A 24039-nucleotide genomic window follows, 5' to 3' on the forward strand; every position below is an offset into this window, starting at 1 on the left:
TGTGTGTGTGTGTGTGTGTGTGTGTGTGTCTTGAGGCTGTTGTGCTAGACTTGTCAATCTGAAAACAGAGCAGGAAGGGCTAAAGCTAATAGGCTTGTGTTGTGGGCTCCTGATTCAGACCCAGGATGAGCTTCCCTCGAAGCACTTAAGGAAATCCTTAAGCCCAGGAAGTCTGCCCAGGCAGCACAGCCAGAGACAGCCTTTCCTTTTCAACCCCAAAACACGGCAGCAGCAATCACAATGGAAGTGTGTACAGCTTCATTTCCAGTTTCCAAAGGGCAGGACCTGTGTCCTTTACTCCGTGTGCTCCACTGCTCTCCTGGAGGGCTAGGCACGTGGGAGTTACTGGAATGAGTGAGTCAAAGTGACACCGGGTTCCTAGTTAACAAACTCATCTGTGCCTGGCCCTGGGGAAGAATCCTACTACATCTCTTCTTCTTAGTACAGAGTCCATTTTCTGACTCAGAGGTTTCAGTGGTCTTCACATCATGTTGCCTCAGGTCTGCATATGTTGTCCCTTGTTGTAGAATGAATGTTTGTGTACCTCCTCCACTCGTATGTTGAAATCCTAACCCCCAGTGTGGTGGCATCAGGAGGTGGGCCTTTGGGAGGTGATTTAAGATGACAACAGTGGACTCTCATGAATGAGATTAATGTCCTTGTAAAGGGGACCCCAGAGTGCTCTCAGGGCACTGTGAGAAGAATAGAAGAGAATACCCTGTGAGAATAAAAGCAGCTGGCAGTCTGCAACCTGGAAGAGGGCCCTCCTCAGAACCCGAGCAGGCTGGCACCCTGATTTCAGACTTCCAGTCTCCAGAACTGTGAGAAACACACTACAGCCCAAACTGACTACTAAGACGTCCCTAAAGAATGAGTTTTGTGATAAGTTGTCTTCTACCCTAGAAGGAAGTTGGGTTCGGGGACCTCAGGGTCCTGAGCACCAATTCAGCTCTCCTTGGCCTGGTTCTAGGGACAGGTCTGGAAAAGATCCAAGCCCCCCCCCCCCCGGGGGTAGTGGGTGACATTGGTCTCTCATTTGCTGTGAAGGAATCCAAAGTCTTCTATGACACCGCACTGCGAGAACCTCAGGCTCGCTCGCCACGACTTCCAGCCTGTCACTGGCAGAGACAGTCCTCAGCAGTTTATAAAGCGGCCCCACCGGCATTGGCTGAGTCTCTGCATACTCTCTGATGCGGGCAGACGCGGAACTCTAACACTCAGAAAGTTCAAGAGACTCGCCCCTGGCCCCCCAGCCAGTCACTGGCAGAGCTGGGCTCGGACAAGTCCTCCGACTGAGTGGTGGCCTCTCACCTCCCGGCCCGTCCAGGGCTCTCCAACTCAGGAGGCCACCGCTTCCTGGGCACAGGGGCTCTCTGTCCTGGGCCAGAGTTCACGCCCACGTCTGGCTGCCAGCCAGCTTCTCGCACACCTCTGCCAGCGCACGAGGGGAGGACGACAGGCCGCCCGTCTACAAAGACACACCCGCCGACAGACACAGATTCAACCGACACAAAAGGCCTTTCTTCAAAACCCTATATTCTGCTTGGCGAGGTATCAAATAACCAGCTCTTGGCTGTGCTGGGTGGTGCCAAGGGTTTGCCTCCAATCATCAGACGTAAGACTCTGAAAGGGGGGTCGGCGAGAGAGCCCAGCGCCGCCGGGACGCGGCTCCACAGTGGGCGCGGGCTGCTGACTCTTGCCGCCGGGGGTCTTCTGAGTTTTGAGGGCCGCAGAGCCGGCCTTATACTTCGGACACAAACACTGTCGGGTATAATACACTTAAAATGTTAATCCTTGTATAACCCGAATAGTTTTTCCCAACAGTTAAATTTAAAAGAGAGAAAAAAAAAAGTGGAGGCGGGGCACTGAGTAGTCGTGAGTTTGGTTTAGAAACGGATAGGCCTGGGCGAGCCTCTAGCTTTCACATCTGTGACGCGACGACGGCTGCGCTCATTCCACAGGCTCCCAAGGAGAGTGGCTAGGAAGGCCTGTGGAGTCTATCCTGTTCTATAAATGGAAAACAGCCGGACTCTTCTTACCCAGAGGGCTCCTTTCCTCCAACTGTGACTACCTGGAATTCAGCCCAGAACCAGGAAGTGAGCAAGCAGGCCTCTGAGCAGACAAATTAGTCTATTCATCCAATGTTTACCGAGCATCTCATCTGGCCAAGTGTGGTATGAGGCACCTGGAAGGGGGCAGTGACAAGTCACAGACATCCCTGCCCTCAGAGTGCCCAGTCTTTCCATGAGATCCACGTAGGGAAGTTCTGCAAACTCCAATTCAGTCTACCAATTCACGTTTCAGAAGCAAGCCTAATAAAAGTGGTTTTCTGGCCTACAATAGATTGGAATCAGCAAATTAGGAGACTGCTGGAGATAAACTGACAACAGGAAGAAATATAGCATCAGCCAACACTAATAAATGAAGAGGTGGGAATTAAAATTATTTTGAACAGAAATGAAAATTCAAAAAGTTGCCTGGAACCACTTGGTGTAAGATTAAATATCCCTACCCTTTCAGTTTTTTTTTTTTTTAAAGATTTTATTTATTTTCGAGAGAGAGCATAAGCAAGGGGAGGGGCAGAGAGAGGGAGAAAAGCAGACTCCCCGCTGAGCAGGGAGCCCAATATGGGGCTCGATCCCTGGACCCTGAGATCATGACCTAAGCCGAAGGCAGATGCTTAACCGACTGAGCCACCCAGGCGCCCCTCTGCAGTTGGTTTTGAGAACATTACCATATTGCAGTAAAGTATCTTATTAATTATAACCCATTATTTTTACTTAGGACTCTACACTTTAAAACTTTGCTTCCACACTCATAGTAATCCTCACGTGCCTAACACAATGATAGATACGCATTTCTTTTTTTTTTTTAAAGAAAGATTTATTTATTCTATAGAGAGAGTGAGCGAGTACATGCACGCATGGGTGGGGGAGGGGCAGAGGGCGAGTGAGAGCAGCAGACTCTGTGCTGAGCGCGGAGCCCCGCACGGAACTCCAGCTCACGACCCAGAGATCATGACTGAAGCCAAAACCAAGAGTTGGATGCTTAACTGACTGAACCACCCAGGGGCCCCTAGATATTATTTCTTAAGGCATCCAAAAATATATAATGTATTAAGTATAATTTAAGAAGGCAGGAAGCTCTAATATTAAAAAAACAACAAATAGTTAATGTTAAATAAACATCATGTCTTAAAGGTAATTTTGGTCATTTGCAAATGGCCACTTATATGGGAACAACTCCTTCCCCGATGATACCAAAACCATGACCCTAAATGACAGCGATAAGCTAGAGAAAGGTTCCACAGTGGCTTCTTGCCTACGTATGTAAATATGTATGTATGTGTCTACCTATTAATCATAGATACAACCATAGTGGCCCATAGTAAACTCTTCAGCTCTCTAGAAATCACCTACATTTAGGGAAACAAAACAGAAAATAGAAAATGGTCAAATTCTGTTTTAGCTACTTGTACTCTATGAATCCTGATGATTTTGCTAGGATCTAAGAGTGATCTGGCATTTCCCCCTTATTTAGGAGGAATTCCACCAATGGTTTTAGAAATCTCTGCATTTTGTTATTTATTTATTTATCCTCAGAATGCCTGCTGGCAAGTTTCTAAATACTTATATGTCCTCAGGACCCCAGCCCTGTGTCTGCCATGGACCAGAAGACAGAACCATACACATGGCCCTGCCTGGCTCCAGGCACACGAACACTTGTTTAGGCAAAGAACAGATGTAAATCCCCAGTTTTCAAGAGTCTCAAGGCTGTAAGCTCTGTAGGGACAGGGGCTATGTCCCTTTTATTCACTGCTATGTCCCTAACACCTGGTATGGTGCCTAGCACAGTGTCTGACAAATAACAGGTGCTTCGAACTAGCAGGGGAATGAATGAATGAGGGCTGAGCTTTGGCTCCTAAACCCAATTCCAGGGCCACATCAGGGCCCTGGGCTTACTCAGGTCAGAGCTTCAAGGGCCTCAGGGGACACCATCTTTGGATGCACAAGTGGACTGGGTATTCTGGCTGGCACCCTAGGGAACTCAGCAGCCTCCTGGCAAAACAGTCCAGAGAGTAGGGGTAGCGTGGGGCAGGGGCAGCCGCTTTCAGCAAGCCCCGTGAGCTGGTCAAACCGAAGGCCAAGCCAGTTCTGTCGGTCAGTGTGGTACGGTGAGTGGAGTACACACTCACACAGACATGTATACAAATAGTTAAATCTCACCAAGCAAATTCTTTATGCCTAAGAATTCTTGTTTTGCTTTTTCCTTTTCTTGTCAGAGACAAGATGTCCTCAACAGAGGGGCAAAAATAGGTGTCTAGACATCTAAATTCATTAAAAGAGACAGCAGAGAGAGTCTGTAAATCATTGGAACAAAGAATATTTTTTCTAGCAAACCAGAAACAAAGTAGTTGTTACATTCCTCTCCATAACACTGGTCCTGCTACAATGCTGGAGTGAAGAGGCTGCAGCCACGGAGGCCAGGCCAAGCCGCTCTGCCCACATGGCTCTTGACCAGTCTTATCATACCTGAAGCCCGGGCCCGGGATAGAAACAATGTGACAGGAGGGGCCTTGAGGCCAGTGACCTCTATGAATCATAGAAAGAAAATGGCATGCCCCAAACAAATACACCTTGTTTCTCTAACCTGATGCCTTGTGGGTAGAGTAGGGAGGTTACAGAAGCAGCTTTATTTAAATATCACAGGAGAAAAATTTGAAGAGTCTGTCCACAGACATAAGCCAATCAAATTCAGAGCAGAGAAACACAGAGAGTCCCTTGGTTAGCGCTGCAAACAAGTTTCTCTCCTCCCAGACTTGCTCCTGCCATAAAATAGATTTCTAGGCGGAGATTAAATGCAGGTCTTGGCAGACTGCGTGGGAGGTAGGCCCTTTAAGCATAAGCCTTCTTCCTGGTGGTCTCAGGGATTCGTTGCTGTCAGGCACCAGCACAGCGTCAACGAGGAAGGAGAGTGAGGGAGGAAGGGAAAAGGGAGGAAAGCAGCCAGGGTCAGGAGGAGAGGCTAAAGCCAGTAGTTGGGGGTGTGGCCTCTCACAAGTTTTGGAGAGCACGTGATCCTATGCAAACAAGGGTTTCCTCTTGTAGTAAGGGGTGAGTGGCTGTCCTCCTGTGTCCCTCCAGGGAAACTGGGAAGGCCCCTGACTTGCTGTTCTCTGCTTCCTCAGGGAGATGGGCTATGTGCTGGTTACCACCAGCAGAAGGATGCCAAAGAGGCGTCAGGGCAGGCTACGTCCTCGACCAACACTGCGCTCCCACAGCGGAGAATAACACTTCAGAACCAGGGCCACCTGCTCCGTCCTGAGGCTCCAGCACAAAAATCCTGAGGCCTGTCTTCCTATTCCCCACCAACTGGAGTGACTCTGAGACATAGTTTGAACGTGTCATCTCCTGCTAGTATTGTTTAGGGCATCTCATCGTCTCCTAGAGGTGAAATTCCCAAGGCCTTGATCTACACACAGGTCCCTTCCTGACCTGGGCCCGGCGCTGCGCCACTCGAAGCTCGTCCTCTTTCCCCCACCTCTTAAGCTCCAGTCAGAGTAAAGAGCCTGCTGTTCCCTGAACCTGCCAGGCTATTCTACATCTCAGCGTCTTCGGTTGTGCTCTTTTCTATCCAATGTCTTTTCTACCTGCTACCAAGTATCTCTTCCAGTTTCAGATATCAGCCAAAGCACCATCGCCACCATGAACTATCTCCAGCAGAGTCCGGTTTGCTTATGGTCTGCCCCTCTCTTACCTCCCAGAATGTCAGCAACTGGAGGGCAGGGACTTTGTCTATTTTGTTTCCCACTGCATCCTGGTGTCCAGAGCAGTGCCTGGACCACTGCAGGCACCTGTTAAATGTTTGCTGAAGGAAGGACAAGGAAGGACTGAGTCTCTGCACTGATGGCACTGCTCCTAGGCTGTGGGTCCCAACGGGCAAGATCTGGGTTGTACTCATTTCTGCATCTCCCAGAGGCTGGGCATTTAGCAAAAGTGGACATGCGAGAGAGGGAATGAGTGATGAGTACTCATGGGGACACAGAGCTCACAGTTCTGGCATTTCCCCAAGAATAAGTCACCTCCAGCGTTCTGTTCTGTGTTAGAGCCTCTTTTTCCTTCTTTCATGTTGTCCGTGAGAAGAGTTACCTTTCAAATGAGGCATGTTCTAAATTCCCCTTCAAGCAGCACAAGAAGGTTGGGCTAGATTATCTTACACACTTGGCTAACCCTAAAAGTCATGGCTGCTAAACTGTCAGGGCCTATACTCAAAAGTGCTGCTCCACTTCAATTTGTGTTTGAGAAAGAAGCTTGTCTAGAGAGCACAGACCTTGGAAATAATACAGACTCATCCTATCATCGTACGTTTGAGGGACTCCTTTATTTTGGACTTTCTGTTTATTTGCATTATCTACCACAGGATGGGGGGAGGGGCAGAGGGGGAAGGCTGGTCACAGAAAGCCTTAGGTAGTATGTCAGGAGGCTTGATTCCAGTGCCTTTGAGCAGGTCCTTCTCCTCTTTGGCAATGAGGGGAGTTGGACTAAATCGTCTCTGAAGACCTGCAAACTTGCAGAAATAATAAAATCCTGTGCTATGCGTATTCACACACGAGCACCTTACCCTGCTTGGACCTGCACAGATAATTACATTTAAATATGGTAAAAAAAAAACAACTTACTATTTTTTTTCTTAAGAATGAATAAAAGAGTCACCATACGAAACATGCTGCCCACAAATTCTCAACTAGTAGCTGTTCCGATTGTCTAAAGCAGCTTCTTTAAGACGAGAACTTATAATTACACCGCACACAGACACACATAGTACTGGCAAGATTATGTCCATCACAGACCAACGGGACGTGTGTGTGAGGCAGGTGGATACGTAATGCATTTAATCATGCCTTAAAACACAAATATTCCAAGTGGGCTTTGGATCACCGCTGCGAGGAGAACGTGGGTCAAACCTTGGGTGGCGTGAGAAGAGCAGGGTTAATACATGCGGAGCGTAGGCTAATAGATTTTCTGGTCACGTCCTGGCAGCGGTCAGAGAGCGTGCATGCATTCCATGGAGCATTTATGGGCTCACTCGCACTAGTCTATGACAATTTTATTTAATCATAAAAATATAATAGTAGTCAAATCTTTTTGTAGTTTCAGTTTACTGCTTTTTCGAGTGAAATAAATGGTCTCTCAGATTTCTTTTGCTTTCATCTCGCTGCTCTAAGTACAGTAGGATAAGGTTCCAATTAAGACCCATTAAATGTTCACATTGATTCATGTGAGCCATTTTCCAGTTTCTTTTCCTAACACAATCTCAATGCACCTCTGAGTTATCTCTGTGGTGTGTTTTCAGTTTAGCAGTTGCCCGTACAAAAGAGAATTATTTGGGTGTGAGGTCTCCCTTCCTCCTACTTCTCCAGCCCAAAGTGGTGAGTGGAGATTCTCCTTCAGTGCCCTCCAGACAAGCATATGTTTATCACCTGTCAGGTATGTCCAACTGAACGAGGCATGCCCCTCGGGGGAGGGAGCTGGCAGCTGGCCAGAGCCAGACTGACCCTCCCAACCCCCCGGCAGATATGCCAGAGCAGTGCACTGAGCCCAGATATCTACAAGAGGATCCCCTGGTGCTTCTACATCTTTGGGGTCCACAGAGGAACCCTGTAGTCAGGGGACACACAGAGCTTTCTCCAGCTTCTCACTGGGTGGGACACATACTCAGACAGCAGAGATGGCCCATCTAGGGCGATATCAAGTGTCAGGGCTAACTGAGTGCATACCCCGTGGCTTCTTCCACTAAGAACAGGGAATCTGGAGGCAGACAATGAACGTTTCAACAACATCACCGTTACCATCGGCTCTGGCCCAGGGAACGTGCTCATCACTGTGCACATGGTCTGACTTGACACAACAACGCCGTCAGTGTTCTCGGGGTATCCCCATTTGACAGACGAGGAAACGGGCTTATGCAGGACCACAGAGCTAGTAAGTGGTACGGCTGGGACCAGAACTTAGGTCGCCAGGCTCCAGAGTGCGTGCTCCTTTTAACCAGCTGTCAAAACATACTACCGATGCCTCAAAGCAGGGGCCAGCGCATGCGCTGCTGCCACGACGGGGCTCACACCCCAGGCTCTCTGACGCGGTGTGTGGCATCCGATGGCCATTTAATAATGCCTAAAAAAGGGACTACTTTACTACTACTTTACTAATAATGCCACTAAAGGGACATGTTCCCAAAGGAACTGCATGTGAAGAGATTTAAGAAAAATATTTAAAGATGCCCTCAGGAAACGTGTTATTAAAATGAATGAATGGTACGATCGTTTGGGAGTCTTTAAGTACAGATCTTCCTGCAGTGTGCTTTCTTAGAGTGGGGCATACCTGTCAAAAAACTTTAACCCAAATCCTAAGTCAGAGTAGATCTGCCATGACGATGCCACCAACTTGATGAGCAAAGACCCCACAGGCATCCACTGTCATAGCTGAGAGTTCAGTCTGAGTCCTGAGTAATAAGGATGACATTTACTCTCCCCAACAGCCCTCTGAGTTAGGACTTGTCTCTACGCTGTAGTTAGGGAGAGTGACACTCAGGAGAGCCTGCCTATGTTTATCATCCGAGGGAAGAGAGGGGCTGGGATATGATCCTAAATCCTCCCCCAAAGCTTTCTCTCACATACCACTGTTTTCTCAAATAGAGTATTTGCCAAATCTTTAAACACAGTCGTTTTCTTTGGATCTCAGAACTACTGGTTCCAGCAAAAACGAAACTAAGTTCCTCTTAGAATAAATTAGAAGACAAATAATCCATGGTGAAAAAGAAATGGCTCTTCAATTTTTAGCTAAAAGTCAGGTCAGGAGGTTTGGTCAGTGAAACAGAAGTATTGTATCTTTCAAAATCTGGGACCATTTTAACCTTTTCTGCAGTATTATGCCTAAGGAGAGATGTATCATCGCAACGCCCAATCACTCATTAAACAAATATTTATTAGGTAATTGCTATGTGCCAGGCACTGCTGTAGGACTGGAGACAAAGACTCTGCTCTCAAGGTACTTCCATTCTAGTGGGATGGGGTGGGGATGGGAGTGGGGATGGGGAGACAGATGAAAGAAATATACGGCAGGAAGGCAATAAGTAGATAAAGAAAAATAAAGTAAGGTAAAGGGGAAACAGTAACCATGGGGCTTATCTACTGTTTTAGATACCGTGGTAGGGGAAGGCCAGATAACATGACATCTGAGAAGAAAATCTGGAAGCCTCTCCAAACCATGCTGATTTCTGAGGGAAAAGTATCCGAGGTAGAAAGCAGCAAGGACAAAGGCTTGAGGTGTGTTTGTGGAACAGCAAAGAGACCAGCTGTGGCCAGAGTGGATAGTTGTGAATGCTCTACTTAGAAATGAAAATGATTAAATTTACTTATGTTGGTCTGGCCGTGAATTCACACTTCATCTCGGAATTATATATCCATCCCCTATCGGAGTAGGAAGGGCTCTTTGGAGCACCTGGCCTCTTTCTACAGACCGGAAAGTGAAGCCCAGAGAGGGGCGGCGACTTGCCCAGGATCACTCAGCTGTAGCTGCCCTCACTGCCGCACTAGCGTTCGTTCTAGGGTCATGGGCTTTCCGGGACTCACGAGGGTCTTGATAGAATTTCCTATCTCAGGAGAGGGGTTTTCTTTGTGATTATACTCTAATTCTTTATAATCTGTCTTGGTGATTTGTGAAAAAGGTCCCTCGGTGACTGAAGACCGAACTGGAGGCAGGCCCAGAAAAATGAGATCTACCACTGGTCAGGAGTTAAACCTGGTAAGACATTCCTTCTGGCATCATTTTCTTATGCACATTTGATGTCCCAACAGAGGACTAACAGGTTTGTGCACACAGCTGTCCTGGTAATATTCATCCTGTTCAGAGGGTCTGGGTGCGGGTACTTTGGGAAGAGGGTGCCGACGGTTTATTTCTGGCTTCCGTAGTGAGTCTCCACAGCTCTGCCTCATCTTGGGATGGAACCCAGAAGGGAATGATTAGCTTCGTGTCACCCTGTGGTTTAACTAAACTAGCCTTCAGAATGACCCTACTCCCGCTCCTGGTATCACAACCATGCTGAAGGGGCTTAGTGGGTTCCCGACTTTTTATAGTCCCACTGAGATGAAGCTATAGTTAGCTTTCAACTTCAAAGTTTTAATGTTAGATTTCAATACAGTTATTTTACAGGAATGTTCTGTATCTGAGTGCCTCAAAAATGAGAACCTGAGAAAACTGGTCAAGGAAGGACAGTTTATCTGTAGGATTCTGTTTTTTTCAGATCACTGTGTCAGAATTATGAATTTAGCCCACTGCTGAAGCAGGTGTATTATTTAGTGCTGCGAAGATGTGGTTAACAGGGCAAGCAGGGATAGCAACGGCTCCTTTCATGAGCATTCACTGCGGGTCAGGCCCTATGCTGTCTCACCCAATTCGCACAACAAACTGGGAAGCAGTGGTGACACCTCCATTTTACAGATGACAAAACTGAGGCTCAGCGGTCAGTAACTTGCCCAAAGTCATCGTGCTAGCATAGAGCAGGATAGGGATTTCCAAGCCAGTTGACTTTATAGCCTATGCTCTTACCTTCTATGACATCTGACTTTTAGAACCACTGGAGATCGAGTTCAAAACCTCAGCTGCGGACTGACTCACGATGTGAATCCATTCAGATACCACCCTAACTACTGCTGCATCGACCACAAGCAGGAGGATCTGTGCGAACTGCAAGTGTTACAAATTAGGAAGCAATCCCACACAAAGGGGGAAGAATGCTCCTTTCTCAGTTACCCAGGGCAAGGATCCGTGGCCAGAGCTAGTGCTGAGTGGTGAAAGTGGCCATCCGAGGGCTCTGCAGGGGCTGCCGTCTGCTCCTGCTGCCCACCCTGCGAAGGCAGCCAGGCGGTTCCTTGCAAGCCCTCAGGTGCTCTACCTGGTGTGAGCATGTGGTGCTCAAACCACCCTCGTGTTGGAAAATTCATCCAAAGAGATGAGGTTAGAGGGCTTCAGAGGGGAGGGGAGTGGGGGAATGGGATGGACCGGTGATGGGTAGTAAGGAGGGCACGTATTGCATGGTGCACTGGGTGTTACACGCAAGTAATGAATCATCGAACTTTACATCAGAAACCAGGGATGTACTGTATGGTGACTAACACAATATAATAAAAAAACATTAAAAAAAGGTGCCTTTTATTTGGCTTCTGTGAAATTGGTGACTTTTAATATAATCAGCCCAAACTGCTAACTGGCAAATTTCTCCATTCTAATACTAGCCAGATCACTCACTACAAGTGTTAAATGTTTAGACAGGCAGAAGTTATGTATAGTTAGGAAGGTTACTGTTCTCTTTTTGGGGAAAAAAACCCCCACATTTTTCTTTGGTACTATAATAAAGAAGTAACTCCAAAATGGTTATATTGTTGAAATTGTTAAGCTTTCCTTAGACATGATACATTTTCATTTTATGACAGGAACTGCATCTGTCACACAAAGAAAGAGGATACAGAAGGCTGAATGCTTGTGTGACAGCTAAAGGAGGCGCTGCCAACACAGGGAGAACAGGAAGGCCTCAAACGCTGGCGTTTCTGCCCGGAGCCCCCCACAGCCGACTCCATTCATGGGCTCGCATGGGGCCGGGGAGTTTACCAAATGGGTGTGACCTAGCCCCATCTGCCTTTGAGAAAAACAAAGACTGAAGTTAAGAATGTTTGAGTAGGAATTAGGCCCCTCCTGAAAGTTCTCAAAGCTGAAACGGAGCTCTGGAGAACTGCCACTCTGAAGACATCACTCCGCTTCCCTCCCCCACGGATGGTGTGCCACTAGGAAAGTGCCCTGTTTCTGTTTTCAGGGGAACGTCTGAGGCGAGCACAATAGATACATTTCAGATGTGTTTCGTCAATTAACGTTTAGGTTTTCTTACTAAGACATCAGATTACAAAAGACCTGGGAAATGCATGTCACCCAGCTCAGGCAGAATCTAGTCTCAAAGGCTTCACTGTCCCGCTTACTCGCCTGTTCTGATCTCCCCAGAAGCGGTGCAGCTTCTCGAACAGTGCAGGGCAGATGACTGTGTGATCTGCAAGGCCTTCTCTCAGGGAAGCTGGCTGGGGGAGGGGGGCCACATGGATCCTTCCTTTCACCTGCCACAAGAGACTCTGGCTCTGAGAGCTGGGATCTATGGGGTCTTTCCAAATGAAAACGTCACTAACTAAAATGAATATGCAAAGGTGCTTATTCCCAATACGGTAATACGCAGGCAGTCAAATAATCTGTCATTCGAGTTAATTTAATTATCAGACCACATTTAATTATTCAATATAAAATGTAAATAAAGTGAAGGGCTGACAGCACATACTAATTATGTTCGTTTTAATAATTAAATGGGAAGGGCTTTAGAAAGAGTCATGAAATTGCCATAAAATACAAGGAAGTTTTTGATTAAAAAAACATTTTAATTAGAAACTGCAGCCCGATAGGAAAGAGATGATTGGTTTCATCAAGAATGGGGTATCATATTTATTATCCAGGTTTCTCTTCTCAAGTCATCTTTGGTATCAGGGGGGCTCAGTCTTTCCAGCTAATAGACTAAATGGTGGCAAATAAAAAGTGCCAATCCTTTATGCAAAGCAGTTGCCTAATAAAACAGCCTTAGGCTGTTCAAAAATCTCCTGTCTTATAAAGACACAAGCTGTTTCCCCAGGAGGAAACAGAGGATCCACTGCAGACAAACAGGCCCCGCAAATTAACATGACTTCTGACTAATGATGCAGAAGCATTAAATGAATTGAGCGTCATAATTTCTCCCCTGAAATTCCTCTGATTTAGAGAACATGGCATCAGGTTAAACACATTCGCTTCATAAGGACAGAAGGGAGGTGGAAAGGGCACTGACTGGCCTGCCAGTTGTGAGGTGGGGGCGTGCCGGTTCTTGCCTGGCAATTCCTTTCCTTCCTCGAGCCTCAGTTGCTCCACCTGTAGTTCGACGCAGCTGGACTAGCTATTTGAGAGCCCTTCGGGGAAGGCTCCACGAATCTGCGACGAGAGCTGGGAGGGGAGCTTGAAGCTGTATTGACCACATCCCCTCAGAAAACACTCACTTGGCAAATTACTGGGTTTTGGCGGGGGGGGGGGGTTAGAAAGGAAATTTAATAAAACAGGTTTTTAGAATGAAATAAATGATCATCTTTTTAGTTACAGAAAACTCCCCGATTCTCCTGGGACAGGCGCAGCTGTCCTCGGAAGCTCGAGGCTGTCTGCCCCGCGGCCCGAGCCGTGCAGCTGGGTGCCACGGAGCCCAGCCGCGAGCTGGGGAGCACTAGGCTTCGCCGCAGCTGAGACAGCTGTGGCTACAGGCGGCGCCGCAGAGCCGGGCGCCGGACAGCCCACCTGTCAGCCCCTGCTCGTCCGCGTCTGTCCGCGGAGCTCCTCTGCTCACATGCGGGAGTCACGGTATTTTCAGCTTCCAAGGCCGAGCTGCCATGGAGGCGGCTAATGAAGCCATCTGCGCTGACAGAATCTGGACTAGGGCAAGGAGCACCCCAAACACCACAGAATGGCTTGGTCTCCCAGGAGACCAAAATGCTGGTCTGTCTGTGGTTCTAAACTTAGCCCTTAAAATATCACAGACTCATGGAACTCACAAGGGAGATCATCTAGAACAATCCACTTCTTTAAAAAAAAATTTTTTTTTAAATTGCAGTAAAATATATATAACATAAAACTTACCATTTTTACCATTTTTAGGCCTATAATCCAGTGGCATTAAGTACACTCCCAGTATCACACAACCATTACCACCATCACTTCCAGAACCAACATATCTCTTTGTACAGTCAAAATGCTCAAGCCTCAAGAGGGAAAATGATTTAAGATCACACAGCTTGGGGTGCCTGGGTGGCTAAGTGGGTTAAGTGTCTGACTCTTGATTTTGGCTCAGGTCATGATCTCAGGGTTGTGAGATCAAGCCCTGCATCAGGCTCTGTGCTGGGCATGGAGCCTGCTTAAGATTCTCCCTCTTCCTCCCCCTCCCCACTGGGATCTCTCCCTCCCTCTCAAAAAAAAAAAAAAAAAAAAAAAGATCACACAGCTTGTGGCAGAGATGGGGTTAGAACTCAGGCCTTCCATTTGTTAGACTGTAGTCAATTTCATGCTGATAAAACACACTCATTTATACCTTCCCAGGATCTTTATAAGTTTCCTTAATAAGGAACATCGATATGTCCCAGAAGCTCCCCAATGAGCCTTCAGAGTTGCAGAACAGCAGCTTCTCAATGTATTGTCTTGGTAAATGGGCATTATTTTCTGTACCCCAACCCCTGCCAAGATACACATTAGAGATCCCCAAGAGATGGGGTCTGTGACACGTGTGATTTTCTTAAGCAACATGAAATGAAATGAAAGGTACACTGAGTTGGACTCTGCAAGACCTGGGTTCTAGTGTTGGCGTTTTAGTGATTCTTCATGTCATGTCCGGGGTCTTACTTCACCTCTTCAAATCCTGGTGCCTTGCTTTGTGAGGCAAAAATACACCTGGTACTTCTAGCCTCGCTGAAGTGCTCATGAGGTACAAAAGTCAACAGGTGGGAAGAACAGTACCAACAATTCTCCAAATATCAGGGGTTATGCTTAGAAACAGCATCTCCATAAGGTGCAGTGTCTCAGTGTTTGACAATTACTACTATTTCTGATCTCTCCTCTACTTTTTATCATATTCTTTCTTCTCATAGATTGTTGCAATTCATCAACTGCCTGGGGCTGAACTGACTTCTCTGATCTTGTCTCCAGTCAGAAGTGGATGTCCAGTTTAGTCTTCAATCTTTCTGGAAGGCAGGTGTCAAAAATGGGGGATCTGGCTTTTTTCCCTTTTCTAACTTCTTCCTCATAGTGAGCTCCACTTTTGACAATTATCTCCATATCCCTGCTGCATTTTCTTCCCCAGCTGACAAGCCACAGCACACCTGTCTCCTGCCTGTGCCACCCGGTACTCTCTCTGCCTGCTTCCTCTTGTCCCAGTGTGCCCACTCACTGCTCTGCCACCTGGTCCAAGTCACAGCTTCCATGCCATCTCCAAATACCAGTTCCCTTGACCTCGTTTCCCATTCATTCTGGTAGGCCCGCAAGAAGCTTAGGGGGTATGCTTGATCTACTGGACAGGACCAGTCTGTGATCTGGCAGCGGCAGAAAAACTCTCTGAAATCCCACACAATTCTGAGTTCAGTAAATTCATCACAAAAGAGTTGGCTTAAGCAAAAGTTTCAAATCACCCCCAAACAAGGATGTGCTGAAGGAGCTGAACTCTTGCTAAGTAACTGTAACATAGCAAAATACTATCACACACACAAATTACTCACCTCTTTACAAGTGCAGCAGAGAGCATCATGATATATGATGAACAACTTAAGTACAAAGCAGGAAATGGTCTGGTAAACCATGGGCTGTCTACATAAGATAAAGCCATGCAGCCAATAAAAATGATATTCACACAGTGTGTGTCAACTGTACTTGAATAAAAAAAGATACTCACAAAGAATGATTTTGATATACAGATGGCGACTGACTTACAATGGTTCAACTTACAATTTTTCAACTTTATGAAAGCAATACACATTCAGTAGAAACTGTACTTTAAATTTTGATCTTTTCCCAGGCTAGTGATATGATACTTTCTGGAGATGCTGGGCGGCGGCAGCTCCCAGCCAGCACCGCCCCTCCTCAGCCTCCAGTCAACCATGATCATGACGGTAAACAACTGATAGACGTAACAACCATTCTGTACTCAGAAACCACTCTGTTTTTCACTTTCACTACAGTATTCAATGAACTAAATGAGACATTCAACGCTTTATAAAATAGGCTTTGTGTTAGATGACTTTACCCAACTGTAGGTTATTGTAAGTGTTCTGAGCATGCTGAAGGTAGGTGAAGTGTGTCGAGTGCATTTTCCACTGAAGATTCTTCCTTTCTTTCTTTTCTTTCTTTCTTTCTTTCTTTCTTTCTTTCTTTCTTTCTTTCTTTCTTTCCTTTCTTTTCTTCCTTCCTTCCTTCCTTCCTTCCTTCCTTCCTTCCTTTCTTTCTTTCTTTCTTTCTTTCTTTCTTTCTTTCTTTCTTTCTTTCTTTCTTTCTTTCTTTCTTTCTCTTCCTTCCTTTCCTTTCCTTTCCTTTCCTTTCCTTTCCTTTCCTTTCCTTTCCTTTCCTTCCTCCTTTCTCCTTTCCTTTCCCTTTTTAAAAGATTTTTATTTATTTATTTGACTGAGAGAGACAGCCAGCGAGAGAGGGAACACAAGCAGGGGAGTGGGAGAGGAAGAAGCAGGCTCCTATCGGAGGAGCCTGATGTGGGACTCGATCCCAGAATGCTGGGATCACGCCCTGAGCCGAAGCCAGACGCTTAATGACTGCGCCACCCAGGTGCCCCTCACTGAAGATACTTTCAACTTATGATGGGTTTATCGGGACATAACCCCAGTGTAAGTAGAGGAAGACCTGTAATGTTAAGTGTATAAACTGGGACTTAAGTGTATGCACGGTATGATGTCAGCTGTGTAAAATATTCACAGAGGGATGGTGGCGTGTGAGACAGTGAAGGTCGTCATAAGGCACAAACTTCCAGTTACAAGATAAACAGTTCTGGGGATGTAATGTACAGCACGATGACTAGTACTGTATCATACATCTGAAAGTTGCTAAGATAGCAGATCTTAAACATCTGTAACTTTGTGAGGTGATGGATGCTCACTAAACTTACTATGGTAATGATTTTGTATAATATGCATATATCAAATTATCGGTTTGCACACTAAAATGAAGAGTTATATGTCCATTATATCTCAACAAAACTGGAAAAATATTCATAGAAAAGGGACTGAAAGGGAACTTGCCAAAATGGTAACAGTGGCTATCTCAGGACTATCAGGAATAACTGTGGTTCCATCTTCTTCTCTACACTTGCCTTTTTCATGATGAGTAAGGAACACATTTGTAATGAGAAAAATAAAAAAAAACTTCTTAAGGAAAATAAAATGCAATTTAGTAGGCTGAATGAATACACATGAAGAAAAGAAAATCACACAGATTTCCCTCAGCTTTCCTTGCCTGAGCAACTTGTAAGAGACTCATGAACCTGCTGGGCCTGGTGCATGAAAAGGACAAAGCACCAGTACCTGGGGGTGCTAGCAAGGGGAGAGCATGGCCAGTACGCTTCTGCGGCACGTTGAGGGGTGGTGGTGGCTGCCCTCCTGGCAACGGTGTCTGAAAAAGGGAAACTTTTCCATGTATGACACTTGTTCCGGAAAGGGTCCACATTTTCTGTATTTTAATCATGGAAATCCTTCTAGAATGGACTGCATGTTCCTCAACCTTCTTAAAAGGGAATTCAGAGAACATACATTTTGCCTCCATGCTCATTCAGAGTTAGCACTGAGGACATTAAGAATCTTGGAACTAAAATACAGGGTTTAGTGTCCCTTTGAACCCAGATGACTGTAATTTCTGAGTTTGGGGCCCTGCCTTATTTTTTTTTCTTTCCTCTTTTTCCTTATCAGGTAGACAGTTTCGGCTCCTCACCTTGTACTTGGCTCTGTCGCTCTAACCAACTCCTATGTCCTAGTCCAGTTTGCTGTAGGCGGAATAGATCTAATAAGCACGATTGTTAGAGATTTGCCTAAATTAAAACTTCTTAAGGTTTGAGTGAGGATTAAGCGTTGTCCAGAGCCCTTTTTTTTTTCTTTTCTTCTTTTTTTAAAAAAGATTTTATTTATTTATTTGACAGAGAGAGAGACAGCCAGCGAGAGAGGGAACACAAGCAGGGGGAGTGGGAGAGAAGCAGGCTCCCAGCAGAGCAAGGGAGCCCGATGCTGGGCTCAATCCCAGGACTCTGGGATCACGCCCTGAGCTGAAGGCAGACGCTTAAGGACTGAGCCACCCAGGTGCCCCCAGAGGCCTTCTTCTCAGCTATCATCCATACAGTTAAGGTTGCAGAAGGTTTTAGATAAATGAGGATGTCAGGAACTACTATTTGATGTTAGTTATGCCATTATTCTGGTTTTAAAAATAAAGAGAAATAAAGTACTCATTATTATTATTATTGTTGTTATATTTTTTTACAAAATTGGTAACATAGTCTTCCTAACTTCTTAAAGCAGCAGAACCCTATTTACAAATGAACCTTGCTTGGAAACCACATCATCCAAATAGTTAAAAGAAAAACTACTCTGGGTGACTCAAAGGGGAGAAGCCCAAGTCCTGCCTTCTCAGGCCCCCCTCCGACACCACCTAGCAGCCCCTAAGCACCTAGGCGGAAGCCAAACGCCAAGAGCAGCTTCGGAAAGCACGTGACTCTAATACTACCTGCAAAGTGCCCCAGGCTGAGAGATGCAGTCCACCTCACCAAAACAAAACGAAGATATGGACAGAACATCAGAACCTACGTGGTAAGGGTGTGATGCTTCTGTGCAGTGAACGTTTCATTAGAAATATTTACTTTTTGTAGCTCTAAGAGGAGGTCTTCGTGCTAATCTAGTGCTGATCACATCTCTTCGGATAGAATAAGTCAGAGACCTGTCCCTGGAGCCTGGTTAAAGGGCCTCACGCAGGACAGATGGGTTCCAGCAGGCTGGCCTGCCTTTTCTCACTCCACTACCTCACACTCCCAGTGTTGGCGAGCAGTCTCAGGAAGCATCCGGGGCCGCCTACCTGGTTATCCGGGTGGTTGACGGTGAAGTAGCCCACACAGACGATGACCTCATGAAGGAGGCTTTCACAGGAGACTTGGCTGCAGTGGCCCAGTAGAGAGCTGGCGATGTGCCGGAATGCAAGGGACAAGCCCTCTGCCCCTACAATAGACTGACAACGACAAGGAGCAGTTAGAACTCCTCAGCCCGGGGAGAGGCAGGGTAGCAAATCACAAAGCAAGACTGGACCCTGTGCACTTTCTGCTCTGGTGCTGGAAAAGCATGGGAAATTTCTAGAGCACTATGTTTCAGAGTTCAGTTCGGGGACTCCTGCTGTAATACATGACCATAATAAATGCAACGCTTAACCTGGAAAGAGACATGGAGACATCCTCTTACTATGTGGATCAAGACACGATCTACCTAAAGCATGGTTATTTAGTCCATCTGGAGTAAGTAATTTCCTCTCATCGTACAAATAGTCTCACTGTAGAAAATTTGGAAAAATACAAAATACTAGGATTCTGTGAATCTACCATTTAGCTAGCTTCAAATACTTTTTATTTTTTTCTGAAGGGGAAAATATTTTCTTGAACACAGGGACGAAAACACAATTCTAATTACTGATGTTCAAATAGGAAAGCAATATAAATAACAACTGGTTAGTATTCAAATAAACAGCTCTAGAAACCCAACGTTCCCAAAAGAATGTAAAAAAACCAACACCCTGCCTCCCCCCAATAAAAACAAACCACGAAGCCCCCTCAACTGTGAGGCTTCTGGGATCCTTTCTCCAGACAGGCAAAAGGCTGTTGTTGGTGGGCGACGCGGGAGGAGAGCCTCACTCTGTCTGTGCAGCCTGAAGCTTCTATTTAATAAACATGTCAAACAGACAGAGCGACAGGAGGGCAAAGGGGAGAGGCAATACACTCGCAGCCGACGCTGGAATGAAGCCCCGCTGCCGGCCTGTGGGAAAAGGCAGCGTTCTAAACTCATCTCTTGATTTGAGGTCTTGGTGGGCTTGAACCACGGCAGATACGTTGCAGCCTGGAAGTTGCAATGAATTCACTTTGCCTAACGGTGGTGAAACACAGTCCTGTGAGTGAGTATTGCTGAAATAAAATCACCACTAAATTTTAAGAGTCTCAGTTTCATTGCCAGGAGACAAAATGTTTTTCAAGCCCCAAAGAGGCTTCACAAGAGCTTTGTTCCTTTAAATCAAGTAGTGACACCTTCTCAGCTCAGCCCTTATTTAATTAGTTGTGTCCAGCATGCTGTGACCCAGTACCCTCTGTTTAACCTTCACTGATAAGAGCAGGTCAAGGGGCATGTAAGTTTGAATATAAAAATTAAACCAATTTTTCAAGGAAACTATATTTCCTTTTTAGCCAGAATTAATTGCCAAGTCAGTACATTGATTTGTTTCTTGAGACCACCTTCCATTGTAAAATCTGTCAAAGTCTATGCGATATACAATATCTGGGATCTCAAGGCCATCTGTGCCAATATGAATTCACAGCGAAATCAGACTCTTTGCTGAAGGGGGAAAAATATTTTGACAGCCTTATTAGTATACAATGAAATGGAACAAGCTAAGAAAATATTCTAATGGATAACCTTTTGTTACTACCACATGATGGGTTCCCACATGAACAGAACACACGGGTTTATGGCTTCACAGAAGTGTGGAGGGGCACTGGGGAATGCTGCATTCAAAAGTCAACTTTCTTTCTTTTTTTTTTTTAAGATTTTATTTATTTATTCGACAGAGAGAGAGACAGCCAGTGAGAGAGGGAACACAAGCAGGGGGAGTGGGAGAGGAAGAAGCAGGCTCCCAGCGGAGGAGCCTGATGTGGGGCTCGATCCCCTAACGCCAGGATCACGCCCTGGGCCGAACGCAGACTCTTAACGGCTGTGCCACCCAGGCGCCCCCAAAAGTCAACTTTCTGAATCAACATCTGCAAAAACACTTTGAGGGCCTACTGTGCTAGCTAGCACAGTGCTTCTATATAATCTCATTTAAGCCTCAAACTTGTGAGGTAGGTTTTTTTTTTTTTTAAACATTTTATTTATTTATTTGACAGAGAGAGACAGCCAGCGAGAGAGAGAACACAAGCAGGGGGAGTGGGAGAGGAAGAAGCAGGCTCCCAGCGGAGCAGGGAGCCCGATGCGGGGCTCGATCCCAAGACCCTGGGATCACGCCCTGGGCCGAAGGCAGATGCTTAACGACTGAGCCACCCAGGCGCCCCGTGAGGTAGGTGTTTTTAGTCTATTTTACAGATGAGAAACTGAGTTCGAATGACTTGTCTGAGGTCATAAAACTTGGTAGTATAATGGCTCAAAGTCACATCAGTCTGACTCCAGACCCACAGGTTTGATGAGGATGCCCATTACAGCTCTGCACTCTTGTGATGCATTGGTCCTCAAATGGGTCAACATGTCTTACATCTTCTTATTTAACTCTTTCGCAGGTCAGACCATTTATCTCATTTCGATTTCATTCTTCAGTTCCTTTGATCTTCTCAGGCAATTCATAAATTGTCTCCCAGATTTTTCTGAGTTAGACCACTGCTGTACCTAAAATCTCTTTTCCGGTCTTCTATAAACACAGTTCCCAACATCTCATTTTTGAATTGTTGTCTTGATGAGCCAGAACATGAGTTTCTCTGACCATATTTATCATGACAGTACTTTTCTCCCAAAGTCACCCGTTGCTTTATATGCAGGTACCGTATATTCGTACTGTATTTACTTGAGCGTTCCATGCTAGGTCAGATGTTCCTCTACATCGATGACCCCGTATGGACATTTTACTTTAGCTGCTAAACAGAGTGCAGTGGTTCAAAAACATGCCTATAAATCTTTGACAGTCCTCCCTCTGAGAGGTGGGGTCTATGCTTTCTCCCCTTGAATCTGGAAGGCTTACGACTGATTTAGCCAAGAGGATGGTTGATATGTAGCTATAGGACTTGTAAGGCAGGGTCATAAAAAGCCATGCAGTTTCTGTTTCTTTTGGAACACTTGTTTTCTGAAGCTTCCTCTTGGGACACTCATTCAGAACCCCAGACACCATGATGTTTTAAGCCCAAGTCACACAGAAAAGCCATACATAGCATCTTTGGCCAATAGTCCTTGGTGAACCTAGACTTTTAAGTCATCCCAGGCATCAAACAGGAGAGTGAAGGAGCCTCCAGATAATTTTAGCTGCCAGCTATCTCTGTCAACCTGTCCCTCCATTCCTCCACTTGCTGTTTGAGGGTCTTGGCCGAAACCCTATGTCATGGAGCAGTGATAAGCCACCCCTACCTGAATTCTGGGCCCACAGAATCTGTGATCATAATAAAGTGGTTATTGTCTACTAATTTTTTTTTAATGTATAAAAGTAAATGGAACAATAAGGTAATCGTTGGTAGCTGTATTAGAGCCCTGATGGTAGAAATTCTGGGTGCCCACATATGCTGATGAGGAGTAAGAAAAAATGTGTTGGACCTTGAATATTGAAAGTATGGCAGTCGGGAGGAAGGTTCCTGCAGGCCTTCCTGGCCCACTCACTTGTTAAGGGGAAAAGAGTACCTCGGAATAATGTCTGGGGAGAGAATGAGAAACAGTTATGGCCAAATTGACGAGGATAAAACAGGAGAGTCAGAACAGAGATAAGAAAAGAAGAAAAAAAACAGAAAGAAAGTCAAGAAAATTATGGAGCTGCATGAAGGACAGAGAGGAAAGAAGCAAATGTCCTGGAGAACTGTTAGGAACCAGCCGAGAAAGGACATTCTACTTGGGGCAGGGCATTTGATTCTAAGAATGGCTCGAACACTCTTGAACCACCCTGGTGTTTTCCCTGCTGCTCTTGACAAAAGTGGCTCAAGTAGGGAATACGTTTCAGGCTGGACATGGTAAGGAGCTAGAGAGGAGAAATCTCGGCTTTTATGTTAAGATGCCATGAAGGACTCCAGAAATAAGCTTAGGATTTTTCTAACATTAATTGGCCATTGTGCCTAAATGCCACTAGGGGAGCAGGGCTGCTTGGAGTTGAGCGGTTCAGGTTCAGCCTGAGCTCACAGGCATGATGTGGGGCGTGCACGGATCTGGGCTCCCCGACACCCAAGAGTGACTGATGTAACGGCCGACTGAATACGGCTGCGTTTGCTCATGACATGGAGCAGCCTGCAGCAGGGTGAATCCTGCTGGGAGCCCTGCAACACCAGAAGCTAAGAGACAGTTTTCAGGTATTTTCTTTTCATAATCCCTGGTGACAAAGGAAATCACTCTACTGGGACTAGCTGATGGGTAGACTGCTGGTCCCCATATTCTGAAGACAAAAACTTAGTGTCTCCTGATTTCCAAGCTGTTTCCACACCGAACACAATGGGCTTGGTTCTTCATAAAACACAGATGTTATGTTCAACCCAGAGGCACGAACCCCTGGCATTTTCTGGAGCAGACGTCTCCTGTTTGCAGTGCGCCTGTAAACTCTCAGAACTTTACAGATTATGTAGTTACCACCTAAGGCCAGTTCAAGTGCTTTGGAACCGAAATGCGTTAACCCTAAAGAGATTTCTGTTCTTGCGATGGGTAAACTAACTCTACAAAGTTGAAAGATATCGAATCCAGTGATAGAACTTACTCACGAATTTCCTGTTGTGAATGGAATGAGAGGAAGACAAGAATTCCACATTTGTCATCAGCTACAAACCAGACGTTTCTTCTACGTGGGAATGGCCAAAGTCTGCCACTTTCATACATTGGTATCTCTATAACCTTTTTCTCTCTGAGCAAAGCAATTCATCTAAATTATGGGCTCATCATCTGCCAAGTTTGTTCCTTTTTTAATGAAATCGCTTGACAGTTAATAAACTGAAAGAGAAGCCTACTCCTTGGGGCTTGCTCTGTTCCAAAGGTTCAGTGTTTTTGAAAATTAAATTTCCTACATGAAAAAAATCTATTTCTAAGCTGACAGTCTGGTGTTAGAGCATAAAGCAATTTTTCTTTCTTCAGCTATAAAAACTGAATTTATAGGATGTGCACATATGACTACACGTGCACTTTACACTGGGCACCGATCAGTTAAATCATCCACAGAAAGTCCTATCAATCAAAACAATTTATCTAATTTTGGTTCTATTTATGTAAGAAACCACGACTTTCCTTAATATGTAAAAGTTGATGGGATAATAATGCCTTTCTATAAAGAAATCAAGACATGAGTTATTAGTAGCACAATGGCACAGATTTTGGGGTCAGAAAATCACTGGTACCAGTCCTGGCAAAGCCACGTGCAACCCTGGGCAAATTACTTAACTGTCAGCATTTCCATCTGTAGAATGGGTATAATATTTTGCAGGACTATCATGAGA

The 24039-nt window shown here is 45.7% G+C and overlaps 1 protein-coding gene across 8 annotated transcripts in view; it reads right to left on the reverse strand.

Annotated features, from left to right (window-relative positions):
- SCAPER (S-phase cyclin A associated protein in the ER) overlaps positions 1 to 24039 on the reverse strand; it is a 514000-nt gene that overhangs the window by 13117 nt on the left and 476844 nt on the right. For all 8 annotated transcript variants that reach the window (XM_045795116.2, XM_045795115.2, XM_087856756.1 and 5 more), the window contains one exon: positions 18705 to 18854. In XM_045795116.2, coding sequence (XP_045651072.2) covers positions 18705 to 18854 — 150 coding nt within the window. The remainder of the gene's footprint in view (positions 1 to 18704; positions 18855 to 24039) is intronic.

Source organism: Ursus americanus, chromosome 28 (genome assembly GCF_024610735.1).
Source record: "Ursus americanus isolate L20-20 chromosome 28, mUrsAme1.1.p, whole genome shotgun sequence".
Lineage (NCBI taxonomy): Eukaryota > Metazoa > Chordata > Mammalia > Carnivora > Ursidae > Ursus > Ursus americanus.